The 18969-nt window shown below is 34.1% G+C and overlaps 1 protein-coding gene and 1 long non-coding RNA gene across 2 annotated transcripts in view; both read right to left on the reverse strand.

The window, feature by feature from the left end:
- The window catches only part of LOC123531642 (3-keto-steroid reductase/17-beta-hydroxysteroid dehydrogenase 7-like), a 51970-nt gene that overhangs the window by 9435 nt on the left and 23566 nt on the right, over nt 1-18969 (reverse strand). Inside the window, exons 9-11 of the mRNA XM_053517969.1 lie at nt 12132-12236; nt 10844-10900; nt 153-251 (exon numbers count right to left, since the gene is read on the reverse strand). Coding sequence (XP_053373944.1) covers nt 153-251; nt 10844-10900; nt 12132-12236 — 261 coding nt within the window. The remainder of the gene's footprint in view (nt 1-152; nt 252-10843; nt 10901-12131; nt 12237-18969) is intronic.
- On the reverse strand, nt 7418-8828 carry LOC128547039 (uncharacterized). Its single transcript, XR_008366272.1, has 2 exons — nt 7820-8828; nt 7418-7550 (listed from the first exon to the last, which is right to left on the reverse strand). It is a non-coding gene; the product is annotated as an uncharacterized LOC128547039 (long non-coding RNA).

Raw genomic sequence — 18969 nt, forward strand, 5'->3', positions numbered from 1 at the left:
AAGTGCATCAAAATTCTAACCTAGGACACCGACGCGAATGCCAGAGTCAGGTCAAGTAGGACAGCTCTCCATATTTCGTATTGTCAAGCTAAAAATGCTATGTAAGCAAAAATGAATGCTCTGCAAATATTTCTAATTTTACAGTAATTTACCTTTTCTTCAGCAACATATGGTTTACCAAATATAGAACAGTGACTGCAATATTTGATTCTGGAATTTAAACTTTCACATCTCTGCTTTGATATCCAAATCTGAAATAATTCACACAAGATGTTCAACAAATAATAAACTACCGTACAAACACAAGCTGATTCAAATAGAAGTGACTAAATAACCATGAAGTTTTCATTCAGGACATTTCCTTCACCTTGAGGGAATTGGGCAATGAACCTCTGAGAAAGGAACTTTATCCGCACTATTCAACTGTTGTTTTATCTCCAACATCTTGTAATAAACAAAAGAATAACTGAGATGCCGAATGAAGAATACTGATAATAGACAGTCAAGTCACAAATAAACTTTTATGTCAGAATATCACATCAGTTATCAAAAGCATCCTCTGTGGGTGCCAACACTCATCATCTGACATACTTAACAAAAGGTGATATGCAGGAAAAGAGTTATGGTTCTTGGCCTTCTTACTTATCTATTGATGATGAAAAGAGCTGTTGACCTCAACAAAAAAGTAACTAAAAATACAAGTTTTCTACATTAAAGAGGATCACAATTTTGACAAAATCCTTGACCTACTTACTAATCTGAAGATAATATACAAGTGTACAAAGATGCACAGCTATAGCTCTGCTAGTATTCAAGAAAGCTGGACCTTAACAAAAATCTTATCCAAGAAATTCCAATTTTTTAAGTATAGAAAGGGCCACAATTCTGATGAAATGGCTGCCTGGTGTTCTCAGTAAATAACTAACAACTTCCTCACATGAATCAGACATGAAGAGAAAATGACTTCAAACACATAAGCTACAGGCATGTTTTTTTTATCTAATATATGGTTTAATACCATTACTTATCAAGATCTCAGTAAATCCCTCTGGTGTACCTGAACTGAATCTGATAAGTGCAAACTAGTGGCAACTTTACACATGATTCAAATGTGGAGAGTTTGCAAACTTATGGTTTATACTTCATAAACAGGGCCCACACTGGGCTGAAAAAAGTTGGAGCCACCTTTTTCTCGGGAACGGTAGGGAGGGTGCTGGAGAGGTTTCCCTTCCCGCGGCGCGTTGAAAATTTTTGTTACTTCCCATAAGCAAATGGTGATATTCTAGCTATATAGGGGGACTTTTGAATGAAAGTGGGTATACCTCTAAAGCAAGTTTTGTATTTTAAAATGTTGTTGGATGTTTGAAGCAACCTGTCTGAAATATTTTTCCATTACAGCTTCTTTCTGTTGTGGGCCTACTATGTAAATGCATGGCCCGGGGGCTGTGTTTTTAGGGTTCTGTGCTTCCGAGAAATCTACCCTGATAGAGGATTACATTTCAAATCCATTCCTAACTTTTAAAGACATTCAAAAAACTTGGCAAACACCTTTACTAATTACTTACTAAGATCACAGACACGGGTCCAGTGTATTTTTTTTTTTTGATTAATATAAAAAATCAACCTTTTTTCACACAAATATGCTTTCTATGTTAGTCAAATGAAAAAAAAAATGATGACAAAAATCCGGTCACAGTGTCGTGTATGATATTGTGACCGGATTTTTTGTCATCATTTTTTTTTTTCATTCGACTAACATATAAAAAGTATATTTGTGTGAAAAAAAGGATTTTTATATTAAACAAAAAATACACTGGACCCGTGCCTGTCTGACGGTGGCGACGTTAAAAAATTCATCAAACCATTCATTATTTTGCCGATTTATTTATTAATTATTTGATCCATGGAAATTAAAGGCATCAGTCATTTAATCTGCCGTAATGACAACAAAACAAAAAGATTATTTTAACCCGATAATCGGTTGCTAATTGATTGCAAATTGCATCTTCTCGCGTGTCAAGATGTTTATTACACATTGTTATATGTAAAGTAAACGCAGACTGGGTAGTACTATCCCGAAATAAGTTAATTTTACAAGGTAAAATTATCGGAACCAGTCAACTGTTTTTTAACATAACTTCTTGGAGGTTACGATTTAGAACGTCTGAAACAAAATGGCGGTCCAAATTACGAACATTTTTTCATTTTCGCCACTCGCGATTTTTGTTCGCCACTTTCATCCATATATGGCCCAAAATGTGCACCTCTGCACAAGTGTGTCCATTTGTAACCTACTATATGCATTTGGTTACTGGGGTTACTTACTATATTGCTTTGGTTACTGTACTCTTTTAGTGTCAGTGCACAGTGTCCATTTACAGACCATTATATTCCTTTGGTTACCAAGGTTACTTACTCTATGACTTTGGTTACTGCAGTATTTGGTTACTGCAGTATTGAAGAATGATTTTGTCCTTTTTTCATTTAGGAGGAATGAGTTTATACAACTATTTTATGCTTGATCACATGGCATTCTTATTTTATGCATTACTCGCGCGGCATTCTTATTCAAGAAGTTTTCGAGGAAGTTGAGGTGTTGTTACTGAAAATTTCAAGGTAAGTCACATAATTTTAATTTAGTTGTTAAAGGTATTAATTAATTATAATTATTATTGCAAAAGACTCCACTGAATGTTTTGACTTTTACAACCCCCCCCCCCCCCCCCCCACACTGCTTGGACGTTTCTTTGGTGCATATTTCACTAGTTTAAAAGAGTCTTAGTAAGGTGAGTGGCTTTCTGTTATTTTTGTTATACTTTTCTTGCTTCCCTAATATTATGACTGAAAATTAAGAATCAATTGACATTGCCTGTGTGAATTTATATATAGGAATTCTTCTAAGACTTGTAATTTTCTCCAAATAGAAATTTCTTTTGAACCTGTGCTTTTGTATACTAACTAATTAGTAGATCCTAATTAATTACATAAGTAATTACATAATCTTATGTCATATTGCCCTTATCAGTCAGAACATTGTGATTTATGGATCTTGATCTGCAGCTGCACTGCCTAAGGGCAGACTTTGGTGCTTTATGACTGATTGGTCCTAGCTAACAGCCAATCAAAATAGATTAGAACATCAAAATTTATGTGAGATAACTGCATCTTATCATTAAATGATAATTTACTGTTTCAGTCAGAACTGTTTTTTCTTTGCTTGTTTTAAACTTATATTTTAAGAACTGGGTAACAAGTGTGAGTTTTACTGGCATGAGTTTAGAAATATACAGTCAACATCTTTTAAGGTATGTACATGTTACCATTAATTAATTTGTGATAACCATTCGGTCATCATCTGATTATTCAAATAGGAATATTAAAAGTATAACAGGATACTCTATTGGGTAGATAATGATGAATTTGTATTAATAAAGTATCTTTAATGTGTATTTTTTAAGGGTGAGGAGCATCACTATTACACATTTCCCGATTATTATATTGTTCTGGCATCTTTCTAGACATTTAATTATGATACATTTACAGTGCGTATTAATGGATTTCATGACAACATTTAATTGAATCTGTTATAAATATTATAATGTTTTAGATTATTTTTAGGTTTAAAGTAACTACTACTATACTGAAAAACAAGCTAACCTGCCATTTATAATTTTGATAATACCTTAAAAATTACAGATAGTGTTTTTTTTGCAATTGAGAACACAATATGGTTTCAAATTTTTGACAAAATCAGACAATGACATTATTATTTAATTTAATTAATATCATATAACATTTAACCTGTTTCTAGTAAATTATCAAAATCTACACATCTATTCTTATTGATTGTATTCATCCATTTTCTTTGAAAAACACTTTTATGAGGATTTTTGCAAGATTTCATAGTTAAAGGAATCCAATTTAATACATCTTTGTGTGTTCTGAAATTTTGGCATGTTATTAACAACAAGTTGATGTAAATGTAAGTATGATTTTACAAACACTTTAGGCAAATTATGGAACTGACTTTAATCACTACAAATCCAGAAAAGTTGATATGTTTAAATTACGTAAAGAAGAATTATGAACACAATCAATTGGTTAATAATACGATATTTACAAAAATATGAAAACAAGTGCTAGTTTTAGTATAAGTTTAGTAGATGAATGCCCTAATGTGTGAACCTACGGTGCTTCACATCTGACCTAGACTCCTATATGTACTAATGTCATCAATGACATCCTGTTTTTATTTTTATAACAAGCTGTATATATTAGGTCTGCTCTTACTCTGTATTATTTTGCCAAAGCATTTTTGTGGAATAGAAGACATCATTATTATACAACTTGATAATCTACAAATTATAATTATGCCTTATTGGTGATACTTTCAGTTATAAGACTATAAGAAATTAAATAAATATATCTTAGTTTGCTGTCTGATTCTGTGCTACTTTATCTTAAATCATCAAATTCTATATGACAGGCTGTTTCATTATTTAATTCTGTTAAATTAAAAAAATATATGTAAATTTTTTATATATAAGTTAGTTATATTGTCTGAAAAGTCGTTGCGAATGTATATTCATTAATTAAATTCTTCAAAGACTGATAGCCTTAAAATCAAATAAGAAATTTCTTTTGAACATGTGCTTTTGTATACTAACTAATTAGTAGATCCTAAGTAATTACATAATCTTATGTCATATTGCCCTTATCAATCAGAACATTGTGATTTATGGATCTTTGATCTGCAGCAGCTGTTGCACTGCCTTGGGGCAGACTTAAATTTGGTGCTTGGTGCTTTATGACTGATTGGTTATCAGCCAATCAAAATAAAGCATTAATTTTGTTCCTTATGACTTTTAGATAACAAGTCAACTTTCAACAAAGAAGTATAAAATACATTTATTTTTATAGCTCTTTGCTTTCAAGAAAGAAACGCTATATGGAATTTTGGCAAAATGTTAGCATTCAAAACATAGATTACAATTAAATATGCTCTATGATTATATTCTTTTACTTGGGTGTACAGACATTGATTTGAATGGTCAAACACAAACAAAATAAAAGTTAAATATATTTTATGAAAAATTCATATTCTGGTAGGAAAATTAATATTTTTGCACATTTTTTGTAGCTGAAAACTTTTTTAACTCCAAAATTAGGTACAATATGATAGACACATGAGTAATGAATTGTTGGTGAAATTTTTATGAAAAGATAAAACTTTTGTAGAAAATAATAAGAAAAACAATGACATATTGAAAAAAAAACAAAAAAACTTGTGCCAAATGTATCAGAAACAGATAAAAAAAAGTATAAAAAGACAACCTAAAATATTTACTTAAATAGATGTGTAGATATAAATTTAAGTGGTCAAAAACAATACAGAATTTAAAATTGATAGAATTAATGTTTTATGAAGAATATTAAAGTAGAGTAAACTTGGGGTGTTCAGACGTGAAGATTTTAGTTATGGTGTCCAGAATGTTTCTAGGGGGGAATAAGTTTTGGAGATAGTAACTTGCATGTAATTTTAACTTTTAAGCAGAATTTTGTAAGTCCAAAAGGGGGCATAACTTGCTCAAAAATACATGTCAGAGTTATGGGACTTTACCCAGTGAGGCTGGTAATTGACCTAGAAAAAGAAAAATAAGTTTCAAAGCTATATGCCTTTGAATGATAGATGTGTGTCTTTGTATGCAAAAACTTAACCAAGGTGTGACGCCAACGCCAGGGTGAGCAGAATAGCTAGACTATTCTTTGAATAGCCGAGCTAAGCCGAGCTAAAAATTGAATGTGACATGCATGATGTACCACAGAAAACTGGTATTGATTGTTCCCTTCGGCCAGAAATAAAAAAAAAAATACAATAAAAGCTATTTATGAAAACAAAAAGGGATGTAATTGTAAAAAAATCTTTATTTCACATTTTATCTGTGTCTTGTTGCTGTAAAGTGTATGTTAAACTTATTGCTAAAGATCTATATGACCTTATATAAGGTATATATGACCTAAGTGATGCCTTGACCTATACTTGAGTTTGCCTATAAGTCATGATACTCTTAGTCATTGCTGCATAGGCTAATATTTGTTTCAAATAAAAAATAAGGTTTCTAAAAAAATAGTCAGAAAAATGTTTGGAGCAGAAAATGTCAAGTTTTTGCAAACTTGACCAATTTAAGAGCCATAACTCTGGAGATACTCAGGCAAGAACTGGCATGTAATTGAAATTTGCCTAGATTTTAAACAGTTACACATTTGTTATAACTTACAGATGATAACTTATAAGTTACCCTATGTTTAGCTCTTATACAAAAATTGCAATAGTTATCAAGGGATACTGTCAACCTGGACAAATTTGACCAGTTCAAGGGCCATAACTCTAAAGATACTGATCCGAACTGACTGGTTATTGAACTTAGCCTTGATTTCATACACTCACCCATACTGTAAAAGTTATGTTTAGTTCTGATACCAAATAAATTCCTATACTAAATTTAATATAGTCTTAGCCTGGACGTGAGAACATTTTGTGCACTTCTAGCATTTTTCATGACAAGCAATCTCCAGTTATGATCAACTTGGTATTAAACAAGAGCTGTCCGTAAGACAGCGTGCTCCACTATTCGGCAGTTTGACAGTAAAATGAATATAAGTCTCAATAAGAGACCTCTACTTTAAAAGGAAGATACACCAAGGGACATAATTCTGTCAATAACACAAACTAGAGTTGTTGGGATTGTTACCATACACATGCAGATGATGATGGTAAAATATATATTTTGAGTTTCAAGTCATAACCTTATATAGTATCAAAGTTATATCCAGAAAAACATTAAATATTAAAGGGTCATAATTTGGTCATAAATACTATAAGATTCTTTCACTGGTTGTAGGTGCAGGTGGGAATATCCGGCCTCGAGGGTAACTGTTTAGGCGGTAACGATGTTCCCAGCCGAGTTACCGCCTAAACAGTTACCCGAGAGCCGGATATTTCCATCTGCACCTATAACTAGTGACAGAATCTTTTTCTTGCATACCGATTTCAAGAAATATTAATAAAAATAAAATCAATCGAACGGCTTTTGTTTTAGAACTATTTCTTATGGCAGTGTATTTAAACAAAGCACGGGGAACCAACGTCTGTATACAGGAAAGACATCATGACGCTTCGAAACAAACAACAATGCCCAGTAGGCATTTGACGTCGGTTAGACGTCGTATAGACGTCGGACCCCGACGTCGGATTAACGTTGGATTTTGGTTGGATTTGCAAACCGTTTAGACGTCGGATCCTGACGTTGGCTAGACGTCGCAATCCGACCATTTTCCAACCTAAATCTAACCACTTTTCAACCAAAATCTGACCAAATTTTCAACGTAATTTACAATCAAACAAGTAATCAACACATGTATTTTATCATCTTTATTTCATATTATGGCGACGTAAGTCTAATACAATAAGTCCAAAAAGTAATGCAGTAATTGAAACTTTCAAGTTTCGTCATTTTTGTATGATTCTTCAACTCCGCCAACATTTCCACCTGAAATGTATAAAATTTGACAGTTCCATTATTTAACATATACAAATATACTAGTGCTATTACTAAGAGCATAATTAATACGTGCCAAACAAATATGTAATATTTTAAATTCTATGAAAAAAAAAATTCTACAACTTCGTAAAATGTAATTAAATGCAATTGCTTTTTAAAGTAACAAACAAAAATAAGTCAATTTTTTAAAAAAAATACGGAATATAAATCAGTATAACTTTTAAAATAAGTACAATTTTTAAAAATCTGTTACTCACGTTGCGGATCCTTCCCTTTGTGTAAAGTATTTATAAACTTGCTCTATCTTATCCCAATATAAATATCAAATTACAGGAAGACTGTGTAAACCGATGCAGGCTTATCTCGCGAATGTGTGACTAATAGACAACATGTGTAGAAGAGAAGATCTATGTGAATTTAGAATAATTTATACATGTGTTTAGAATGCATTTTTATCTTGAACAGTTTAAAGTTCGTGAAAAAATCCGTCTCCGAAAATAGACAATCCCATGCGATATTGTAACATAATTAATATAATGTTTGTTGTGAGAATGAACTATTAATAATAAGCGCATGTCCAGGCAAACAAGTAAATATCTTTAAACTATACTAGCAAAATTATACCAGTTAGTTTAATAACTAAAAACATTTATCAGACTTTCTATCCAACCTAATTCCAACGTCTTCTAGACGTCTAAGTCTGACGTCTATTAGACGTCGTGGATATGACGTTGGTTAGACGTTGGATTCAGGTCGCCGACGTCGCGACCAAAATCCAACGTCTAACCAACGTCGGTACGACGTCAGGTGTTTACTGGGTGTTTAGTTCCGCTTTTGTTTTATCAGTTACAGCGTTACGTTATGAATTTTTGATAAAATAACGTGATTTGAACCGAGAAATATACTATCAGGAACCAATAGGAATTGTCAAGGTATTGAATTTTTATTCCATTTTTAAAATAAAATATAAATTACTACATAAATCTTCTACATATATGTAGTTCGTTATACGTCATTTACAGCATTTTTCCAGCACTGGTAAATATACGAGAAATCCCCGTCTGGTATATGCAAGAAAAATCAGAGATATGGGGATTGTCACCACTCCTGCAGATGATGATGATAAAGATACATTTTTAGTTTCAAGTCTTTATCTTATATTGTACTAAAGTAACATCAAGAAAACGAAGATTGCTCAAAAAATTTAAGTATGAATAGGGCATAATTCTTTCAAAAATGCAATTAGAGCGATGGGAATTGTAACACATATGTTATAAGAAATAGTTTTAATTTCAGGTCAGGATCTTTTAAAGAACCAAAGATATGTCAATAATCAAAGCTTTCCAAAAACTTTAACTTGAAATTAATTCCAAGTATAGCAATTTTCTGACCTTGACCTTGGGTATAGTGGGCCCAGCTCCTGCACATATTTTGTTTGTATGCTGGACAATGTTTATACAAACTTACAGTAAGATATAAGCATAGTAACAAAGATATGACAGAAAAACAAAAGTTGTCGAAAAACTTTAAACTTAAAAATAACCTAAGTATCTTGGTGACCTTGACCTTTGGTATAATGGGCCCAGCCCTGCACATACTTTCTTTTTATGCTAGACAATGTTTATGTAAACTATACAGTAAGATATATAAGCAATAAAAATAAAGATATGACACAAAAACAAAGGTTGCCGTAAAACTTCATCTTTTATTTATTGAATTGTTTTACTCTCACAGTTTATAGGCATCAGAAAAATTGTGTGTTTCCAGTGTAACAAGTTAAACAAGCAAATTTAATTAATTGGTACCACCTGCAGACAGATATTTTTGGTCATTTTTCATTAAATCAGGGGCAATAACTGGTTCATCTTTATTTCAAATTTCATGAAATTCCATCTGCTTGTTACTGAGAAATGGCTGCAGACAGACACTTTTGGGCATTTTTCAGTAAATAAAGGGCAATAACTCTAAGGAAAATTGACCAATAAAAAAACCAAACTTGACAGGCATCATCGCAGTATGTTGGTTCATGTTTATTTCAATTTCATGAAATATCTGCTAGCCTAGTTACTGAGAAATAACCAGAAACCAGAAAAAGAGACATGTTTTTTTTTCTGAAATTATTTTCAATACATGTTTCATAAGTATAATGTCCTAGTAACCGCAAGTAACCAGAAGTAACCAAAGAAAAGAAGGGTAACCCAGTAACCAGTAAAAGAGACATGTTTTTTTCTGAAATTATTTTCAATACATGTTTCATAAGTATATACTCTAGTAACCAAAAGTAACCAGGAGTAACCAAAGAAAAGAAGGGTAACCCAGTAACCAGAAAAAGAGACATGTATTTTTCTGAAATTATTTTCAATACATGTTTCATAAGTATATACTCTAGTAACCAAAAGTAACCAGGAGTAACCAAAGAAAAGAAGGGTAACCCAGTAACCAGAAAAAGAGACACATTTTTTTCTGAAATTATTTTCAATACATGTTTCATAGGTATATGCTCTAGTAACCAAAAGTAACCAGAAGTAACCAAAGAAAAGAAGGGTAACCCAGTAACCAGAAAAGAGACACGTTTTTTCTGAAATTATTTTCAATACATGTTTCATAAGTATAATGCTTTGGTAACCGCAAGTAACCAGAAGTAACCAAAGAAAAGAAGGGTAACCCAGTAACCAGAAAAAGAGACATGTATTTTTCTGAAATTATTTTCAATACATGTTTCATAAGTATATACTCTAGTAACCAAAAGTAACCAGGAGTAACCAAAGAAAAGAAGGGTAACCCAGTAACCAGAAAAAGAGACATGTTTTTTTCTGAAATTATTTTCAATACATGTTTCATAAGTATAATGCTTTGGTAACCAAAAGTAACCAGGAGTAACCAAAGAAAAGAAGGGTAACCCAGTAACCAGAAAAAGAGACATGTTTTTTTCTGAAATTATTTTCAATACATGTTCCATAAGTATATACTCTAGTAACCAAAAGTAACCAGGAGTAACCAAAGGAAAGAAGGGTAACCCGGTAACCAGAAAAGAGACATGATTTTTCAACAAAATCTCACAAAAGTCATTGGTTATGTGTATTGCCACACATTTAGAAGAGTAACCAAAGCAATATAGTAAGTAACCCCAGTAACCAAATGTATATAGTAGGTTACAAATGGACACACTTGTGCAGAGGTGCACATTTTGTGCCATATCTACTTTCATCGCAGATTCGCCAAATGGCTCGAGTGGCGAACGACAGCGTGGGCCCTGATAAATAAAACAGAATAAAACTTACTAAGGCTTCTGCGGCATTGTAGGCATTACATGTCAGTGACGTCACAAACAACCGCATCTGAAATATGCCATCTCAACATAATTTATTTACTTTTCACTTAACACTACTAGATATTTATGTAACTTTTTTTTCTAGAATTTAAAATTCTGGATGAACTAAACATGAATTATACATTGTTCTCAATGTCTGTGTCAGAATTTCACCATTTAAGTACTATAAATAACAACAAGAGCTGTCAGTTGACAGTGTGCTTGATATTCTCAGTGCTTGATAGTATAATATAAGCTTTAACATTACAATAAGCATATTCTAAGTTGAAGAGGGGCCATAATTCAGTCAAAATGCTTGATAGTGTTGCCTCCTCCTTTTTACAGACTGGGGTCATGATGGTAAACAAGTATGCAAAATATGAAAGCAATATCTCAATGGACTTTGAAAATATTTGGGGTGGTACACAAACTTTAACATTACAATAAGCATATTCTTAGTTGAAAAGGGGCCATAATTCAGTCAAAATGCTTGATAGAGTTGTCTGCTCCTGTTTACAGACTGGGGTCATGATGGTAAACAAGTATACAAAATATGAAAGCAATATCTCAATGGACTTTGAAAATATTTGGGGTGGTACGCAAACTTTAACATTACAATAAGCATATTCTAAGTCGAAAAGGGGTCATAATTCAGTCAAAATGCTTGACCAGAGTTGCCTCCTCCTTTTTACAGACTGGGGTCATGATGGCAAACAAGTATACAAAATATGAAAGCAATATCTCAATGGACTTTGAAAATATTTGGGGTGGTACGCAAACTTTAACATTACAATAAGCATATTCCTAGTCGAAAAGGGGTCATAATTCAGTCAAAATGCTTGATAGAGTTGCCTCCTCCTTTTTACAGACTGGGGTCATGATGGTAAACAAGTATGCAAAATATGAAAGCAATATCTCAATGGACTTTGAAAATATTTGGGGTGGTACGCAAACTTTAACAGTTGTGATTACTCTCACGCTAACGCTCGAGCCGATGACGGGGCAAGTAGGATAGCTCCCCTATTCTTCGAATAGTCGAGCTAAAAATTGTGCTTCCAAAAGGAAAATCTCTGTTTAAAACATTGGTGAACTTGTAACTTCCTAGAGAGCATCAATGTACTCTACTATGTAACCCTCTTCTTGCTGTTTACATAAAAGCAGAGACAACCTAGAATAAAACTTGCTGTATTATATGTTTAAATAATTTCTGTATTTTGCGAATGTAACAATTTAAACTTTGAAAATGTGTTTGTACTTACAAAGAATAAGAAAGGCATAACCAGAAACCAAAACCATGAAGGTAGTATACCAAATGTCATGTTAGACATCACCAGGCCAGGACACGTTGACACAGAATATACTCCCTGTAAAAATAAAACAGAAACACTTAGGCATAGGTTGACACCAAAGTATATTTCCTGTTTTAAAAGGAAAATGTAAATGGCTGCATTTAAATGCTCTAAAAGTAGTAAATAAAATGTTATGTTGCCAAGAAGTTTTCTGGTAATCATGACAATAAAAAACAACTTTTAACTGTATGGACAAGTAAGCATCCATGGCTCTCAAAACCTATGTCCAACACATGTGAACAATTCAACTGAATACATATAGAGACAGAGTATCCTTTATTTTGTTTATATCTTTGTCCTACAGTTTGTCCATGTTGAAAGCATTAAGAAGACGTCATAGTGGCCAAAACACACTCGCCTGATTATAACTATTTGACCTTGCATATATGTATGGCACATAATGAATGGTAACATCTTTGGTAAGTATAAACAAAAGGGCCACTGCGGCCCTAAGTCAATTGCCTGACCATGACTGTTTGACCTTTAATAAATGTACGACTCAGTGAATTATGAATGAACTGCATCTGGAATAAACTAGTGATATTGAACAAATTTTGGATAGGATCTTACAATGATGTTACAGATCAAGTTTCATGAAGATTCATCAAACAGTTCATTGGAAGAAGTCATTTGCACATTTTTCTGTTTTCCTCTAAAAGCAGGCAAGCACCCCCATTTGATCAAATTTGGGAGAGGACCTTATAATTATGCTACATACCAAGTTTGATGAAAATCCATTAAGCTGTTCAGGAAAAAGGTTTTTTCTATTTTTAGCTTAGCTAAAAGTCCCCTAAAACAGTGCCCCAATTTGACCTAGACAGGGAGAGGAACTTATAATGATGCTATAGACCAAGTGCTATGAAGATGTCTCAAGTGGTTCATGAGAAGAAGTTGTTCAAAAGTATTTCTATTACAAGCTCTTGCACCCCCTAAATTGGGGTTTAGTGTACCCATTTGAAAAAATTCAAAGTGCATCTTATAGTGATGCTACAGATCAAGTTTGATGAATATCTATCCAGTGGTTCATGAAAAGAAATTGTTTTAATGTATTTTTCTATTTAAAGTCACAGTGACCTCTACTTGAATGACTCTAAATATAATACAAACCCTTGTCTCAACTAGAGCTATCACTAAAGGTGATGAATGTACCCCCCGCATGCACTGACACAGTACATTGCAATTTGACGCACACAAGATTGCATAATTATGTGGACTGTATGTATATAGACTGTATGTATACAGTATAGTAACAAAAAACAAAGTCCCATAACTATGCAGAATATTTATCTAAAAGAATGTAACATGCACCATGCACAACTAGGGTTGGTACTGATCACTTGTGTGAAGTTTCATTAAATTGTGTGTAAGGGTTTGGTAGATTAGGCACGCACAAGATTGCATATGCAGACTGTATGTACATAGTATGTTAACAAGAAACAAAGTCCCATAACTCTGCAATTTTTGTCGCTGAAAGAACCTAACATACCCCGTGCACAACTACTGTTGTTACTGATCACTTGTGTGAAGTTTCATTAAATTGTGTCAAGGGGATGAGGAGATATGGTGCGCACAAGATTGTGTCTATGTATATAGTATAGTAACAAAAAAAACAAAGTCCCATAACTCTGCAAATTTTTTTTCTAAAAGAACCTAACATGCCCCATGCACAACTACTGTTGGTACTGATCACTTGTGTGAAGTTTCATTAAATTCTGTCAAGGGGATAAGGAGAGATGGTGCGCACAAGATTGCGTCTAAGGACAGACGGCCAGACAAACAGACTGACAGACAACCTGAAACCAGTATACCCCCCCTTACAACTTTGTTGTCGGGGGGTACAATAAAAGCTACCTACACACTAGATTCAATTCAAAAAAATAAAAGAAAACAAGAGGACCATGATGGTCCTGAATCGCTCACCTCTTCCCACATGATCCAGTTTTGAGTATGACGTCGTTTTTTCTATTATTTGACATAGTGACCTAGTTTTTGAGCTCATGTGACCCAGTTTTGAACTTGACCTAGATATTATCAAGATAAAAATTCTGACTAATTTTCATGAAGATCCATTGAAAAATATGGTCTCTAGAGAGGTCACAAGGTTTTTCTATTATTTGACCTATTGACCTAGTTTTTTAAGGCACGTGACCCAGTTTCAAACTTGACCTAGATATCATCAAGGTGAACATTCTGACCAATTTTCATGAAGATCCATTCAAGGGTATGGCCTCTAGAGGTCAAAATGTTTTTCTATTTCAAGACCTACTGACCTAGTTTTTGATCGCAGTTGACCCAGTTTCAAACTTGACCTAGATATCATCAAGATAAACATTCAGACCAACTTTCATACAGATCCCATGAAAAATATGGCCTCTAGAGAGGTCACAACATTTTTTCATTATTTGACCTACTGACCTACTTTTTGATGGCACGCGACCCACTTTCGAACTTGACCTAGATATCATCAAGGTGAACATTCTGACCAATTTTTATGGAGATCCATTCAGTATGGCCTCTAGAGAGGTCACAAGGTTTTTCTATTTTTAGACCTACTGACCTAGTTTTTGACCGCACATGACCCTGTTTGGAACTTTACCTAGATATCATCAAGATGAACATTCAGACCAACTTTCATGAAGATCCATTGAAAAATATGGCCTTTAGAGAGGTCACAAGGTTTTTCTATTATTTGACCTACTGACCTAGTTTTTGATGGCACATGACCCACTTTCAAACTTGACCTAGATATCATCAAGATGAACATTCAGACCAATTTTCATACAGATCCCATGGAAAATATGGCCTCTAGAGAGGTCACAAGGTTTTTCTATTATTTGACCTACTGACCTAGTTTTTGATGGCACGTGACCCACTTTCGAACTTGACTTAGATATCATCAAGGTGAACATTCTGACAAATTTTCATGAAGATTTCATGAAATATATGGCCTCAAAAGAAGTCACAAGGTTTTTCTATTTTTAGACCTACTGACCTAGTTTTTGATGGCACGTGACCCAGTTTCGAACTTGACCTAGATATCATCAAGATGAACATTCAGACCAACTTTCATACAGATCCCATGAAAAATATGGCCTTTAAAGAGGTCATAAAGTTTTTCTATTATTTGACCTACTGACCTAGTTTTTGATGGCACGTGACCCAGTTTCGAACTTGACCTAGATATCATCAAGGTGAACGTTCTGAACAATTTTCATGAAGATCTTGTGAAATATATGGCCTCTAGAAAGGTCACAAGGTTTTTCTATTTTTACACCTACTGACCTAGTTCTTGACCGCACGTGACCCAGTTTCGAACCTGACCTAAAGTTTTTCTATTAGTTGACCTACTGATCTAGTTTTTGACGGCACGTGACCCAGTTTCGAACTTGACCTAGATATCATCAAGGTGAACGTTCTGACCAACTTTTATGAAGATCTTGTGAAATATATGGACTCTAGAGAGGTCACAAGGTATTTCTATTATTTGACCTACTGACCTAGTTTTTGATGGCACGTGATCCAGTTTCGAACTTGACCTAGATATCATCAAGGTGAACTTTCTGACCTATTTTCATGAAGATCTTGTGAAATATATGGCCTCTAGAAAGGTCACAAGGTTTTTCTATTTTTAGACCTACTGACCTAGTTTTTGATGGCACGTGACCCAGTTTCGAACTTGACCTAGATATCATCAAGATGAACATTCAGACTAACTTTCATACAGATCCCGTGAAAAATATGGCCTTTAGAGAGGTCACAAGGTTTTTCTATTATTTGACCTACTGACCTAGTTTTCGAAGGCACGTGACCCAGTTTCGAACTTGACCTAGATATCATCAAGATGAACATTCTGACCAACTTTCATGAAGATCTTTTGAAATATATGGCCTCTAGAGAGGTCACAAGGTTTTTCTATTTTTAGACCTACTGACCTAGTTTTTGACCGAACGTGACCCAGTTTCGAACTTGGCCTAGATATCATCAAGATGAACATTCTGACCAATTTTCATGAAGATCCATTGAAAATTATTGCCTCTAGAGAGGTCACAAGGTTTTTCTATTTTTAGACCTACTGACCTAGTTTTTGAAGGCACGTGACCCAGTTTCGAACCTGACCTAGATATCATCAAGGTGAACATTCTGACCAACTTTCATAAAGATCCCATGAAAAATGTGACCTCTAGAGTGGTCACAAGCAAAAGTTTACGGACGCACGGACAGACGACGGACACCGCGCGATCACAAAAGCTTACCTTGTCACTTTGTGACAGGTGAGCTAAAAAAGGAACAAGAGCTGTCCGTAAGACAGCGTGCTCCACTATTCGGGGATTTGACAGTAAAATGAATATATGTTTAAAAGGAAGATACACCAAGAGGCATAATTCCATCAAATACACAAATTTGAGTCATTAGGATTGTTACAACACATGCAGATGATGATGATAAAGATATATTTTGAGTTTCAAGTCATTATCTTATATAGTACCAAAGTTATGTCCAGAAAACAAAGTTTGTAAAAAACTTAAGTATAAAAGGGGCATAATTCAGTCAAAAGTACAAATCAGAGTTATGGGGATTATTACCACACATGCAGATGATGATGATAAAGATACATTTTAAGTTTCAAGTCTTTATCTTATATTGCATTAAAGTAATATCCAGAAAACGAAGATTGCAAATAAAGTTTTAGTACAAAAGGGGCATAATTCTGTCAAAAACACAATTATGGGGTATGTAGCCACACATGCAGATGATTATAAACAAATACTTTTAATTTCAAGTCATTATCTTTTAAAGTACAAAAGATATGTCTATAAAAGAAGCTTTCGAAATAATTTAACATGAAAATAATTCCAAGCATAACTTCTTGGTGACCTTGACCTTGGGTATAATGGGTCCAGCCACTGCACATACTTTGTTTGTATGCTGGACAATGTTTATGTGAACTTACAGTATGATAAAAGCAAATTTATTTTATTTATTTATTTTGTTGGATTTAACGTCGCACTGACACATGATAGGTCATATGGCGACTTCCAGCTTTAATGGTGGAGGAAGACCCCAGTTGCCCCTCTGTGCATTATTTCATCATGAGCGGGCACCTGGGTAGAACCACCGACCTTCCGTAAGCCAGCTGGATGGCTTCCTCACATGAAGAATTCAACGCCCCGAGTGAGGCTCGAACCCACATCGATGAGGGGCAAGTGATTTGAAGTCAGCGACCTTAACCACTCGGCCACGGAGGCCCCGATAAAAGCAAAAGTAACTAGAGCTATCACTAAAGGTGATGAATGTACCCCCCGCATGCACTGACACAGTACATTGCAATTTGAAGCACACAACACTGCATAATTATGTGGACTGTATGTATATAGACTGTATGTATACAGTATAGTAACAAAAAACAAAGTCCCATAACTATGCAGAATATTTATCTAAAAGAACGTAACATGCACCATGCACAACTAGGGTTGGTACTGATCACTTGTGTGAAGTTTCATTAAATTGTGTGCAAGGGTTCGGAAGATTAGGCGTGCACAAGACTGCATATGCAGACATTATGTATATAGTATGTTAAAGAGAAACAAAGTCCCATACCTCTGCAATTTTTGTCGTTGAAAGAACCTAACATGCCCCATGCACAACTACTGTTGTTACTGATCACTTGTGTGAAGTTTCATTAAATTGTGTCAAGGGGATGAGGAGAGATGGTGTGCACAAGATTGTGTCTATGTATATAGTTTAGTAACAAAAAACAAAGTCCCGTAACTCTGCAAATTTTTTTTCTGAAAGAACCTAACATGCCCCATGCACAACTACTGTTGTTACTGATCACTTGTGTGAACTTTCATTAAATTGTGTCAAGTGGATGAGGAGAGATGGTGCGCACAAGATTGTGTCTATGTATATAGTATAGTAACAAAAAACAAAGTCCCATAACTCTGCAATTTTTTTTCCCGAAAGAACCTAACATGCCCCATGCACAACTACTGTTGTTACTGATCACTTGTGTGAAGTTTCATTAAATTGTGTCAAGGGGATGAGGAGAGATGGTGCGCACAAGATTGTGTCTGCAGACAGACAGACAGACAGACAACCTGAAACCAGTATATCCCCCCTTACAACTTTGTTGTCGGGGGGTACAATAAAGATATGACAGAAAAACAAAGGTTGCCGAAAAACTTTAACCTTAAAAATAACCTAAGTATAATACCTTGGTGACCTTGACCTTGGGTATAATGGGCCCAGCCATACTTTGTTTATATACTGGACAATGTTTATGTGAAGTTACAGTAAGATATAAGCAATAGTAAAAAAGATATGACAGAAAAACAAAGGTTGCCAAAAAACTTTAACCTTAAAAATAACCTAACTATAACTCCTTGGTGACCTTGACCTTGAGTATAATGGGCCCAGCCCCTGCACATACTTTGTTTGTATGCTGGAAAATGTTTATTATGTGAAGTTACAGTAAGATATAAGCAATAGTAATAAAGATATGACAGAAAAACAAAGTTTGCCGAAAAACTTTAACCTTAAAAATAACCTAAGTGTAACACCTTGGTGACCTTGACCTTGGGTATAATGGGCTCAGCCCCTACACATACTTTGTTTGTATACTGGACAATGTGTATGTGAAGTTACAGTAAGATATAAGCAATATTAACAAAGATATGACAGAAAAAACAAAGGTTGCCGAAAAAATTTAACCTTAAAAATAACCTAAGTATAACAGCTTGGTGACCTT

This window comes from Mercenaria mercenaria, chromosome 11 (assembly GCF_021730395.1).
Source record: "Mercenaria mercenaria strain notata chromosome 11, MADL_Memer_1, whole genome shotgun sequence".
Lineage (NCBI taxonomy): Eukaryota > Metazoa > Mollusca > Bivalvia > Venerida > Veneridae > Mercenaria > Mercenaria mercenaria.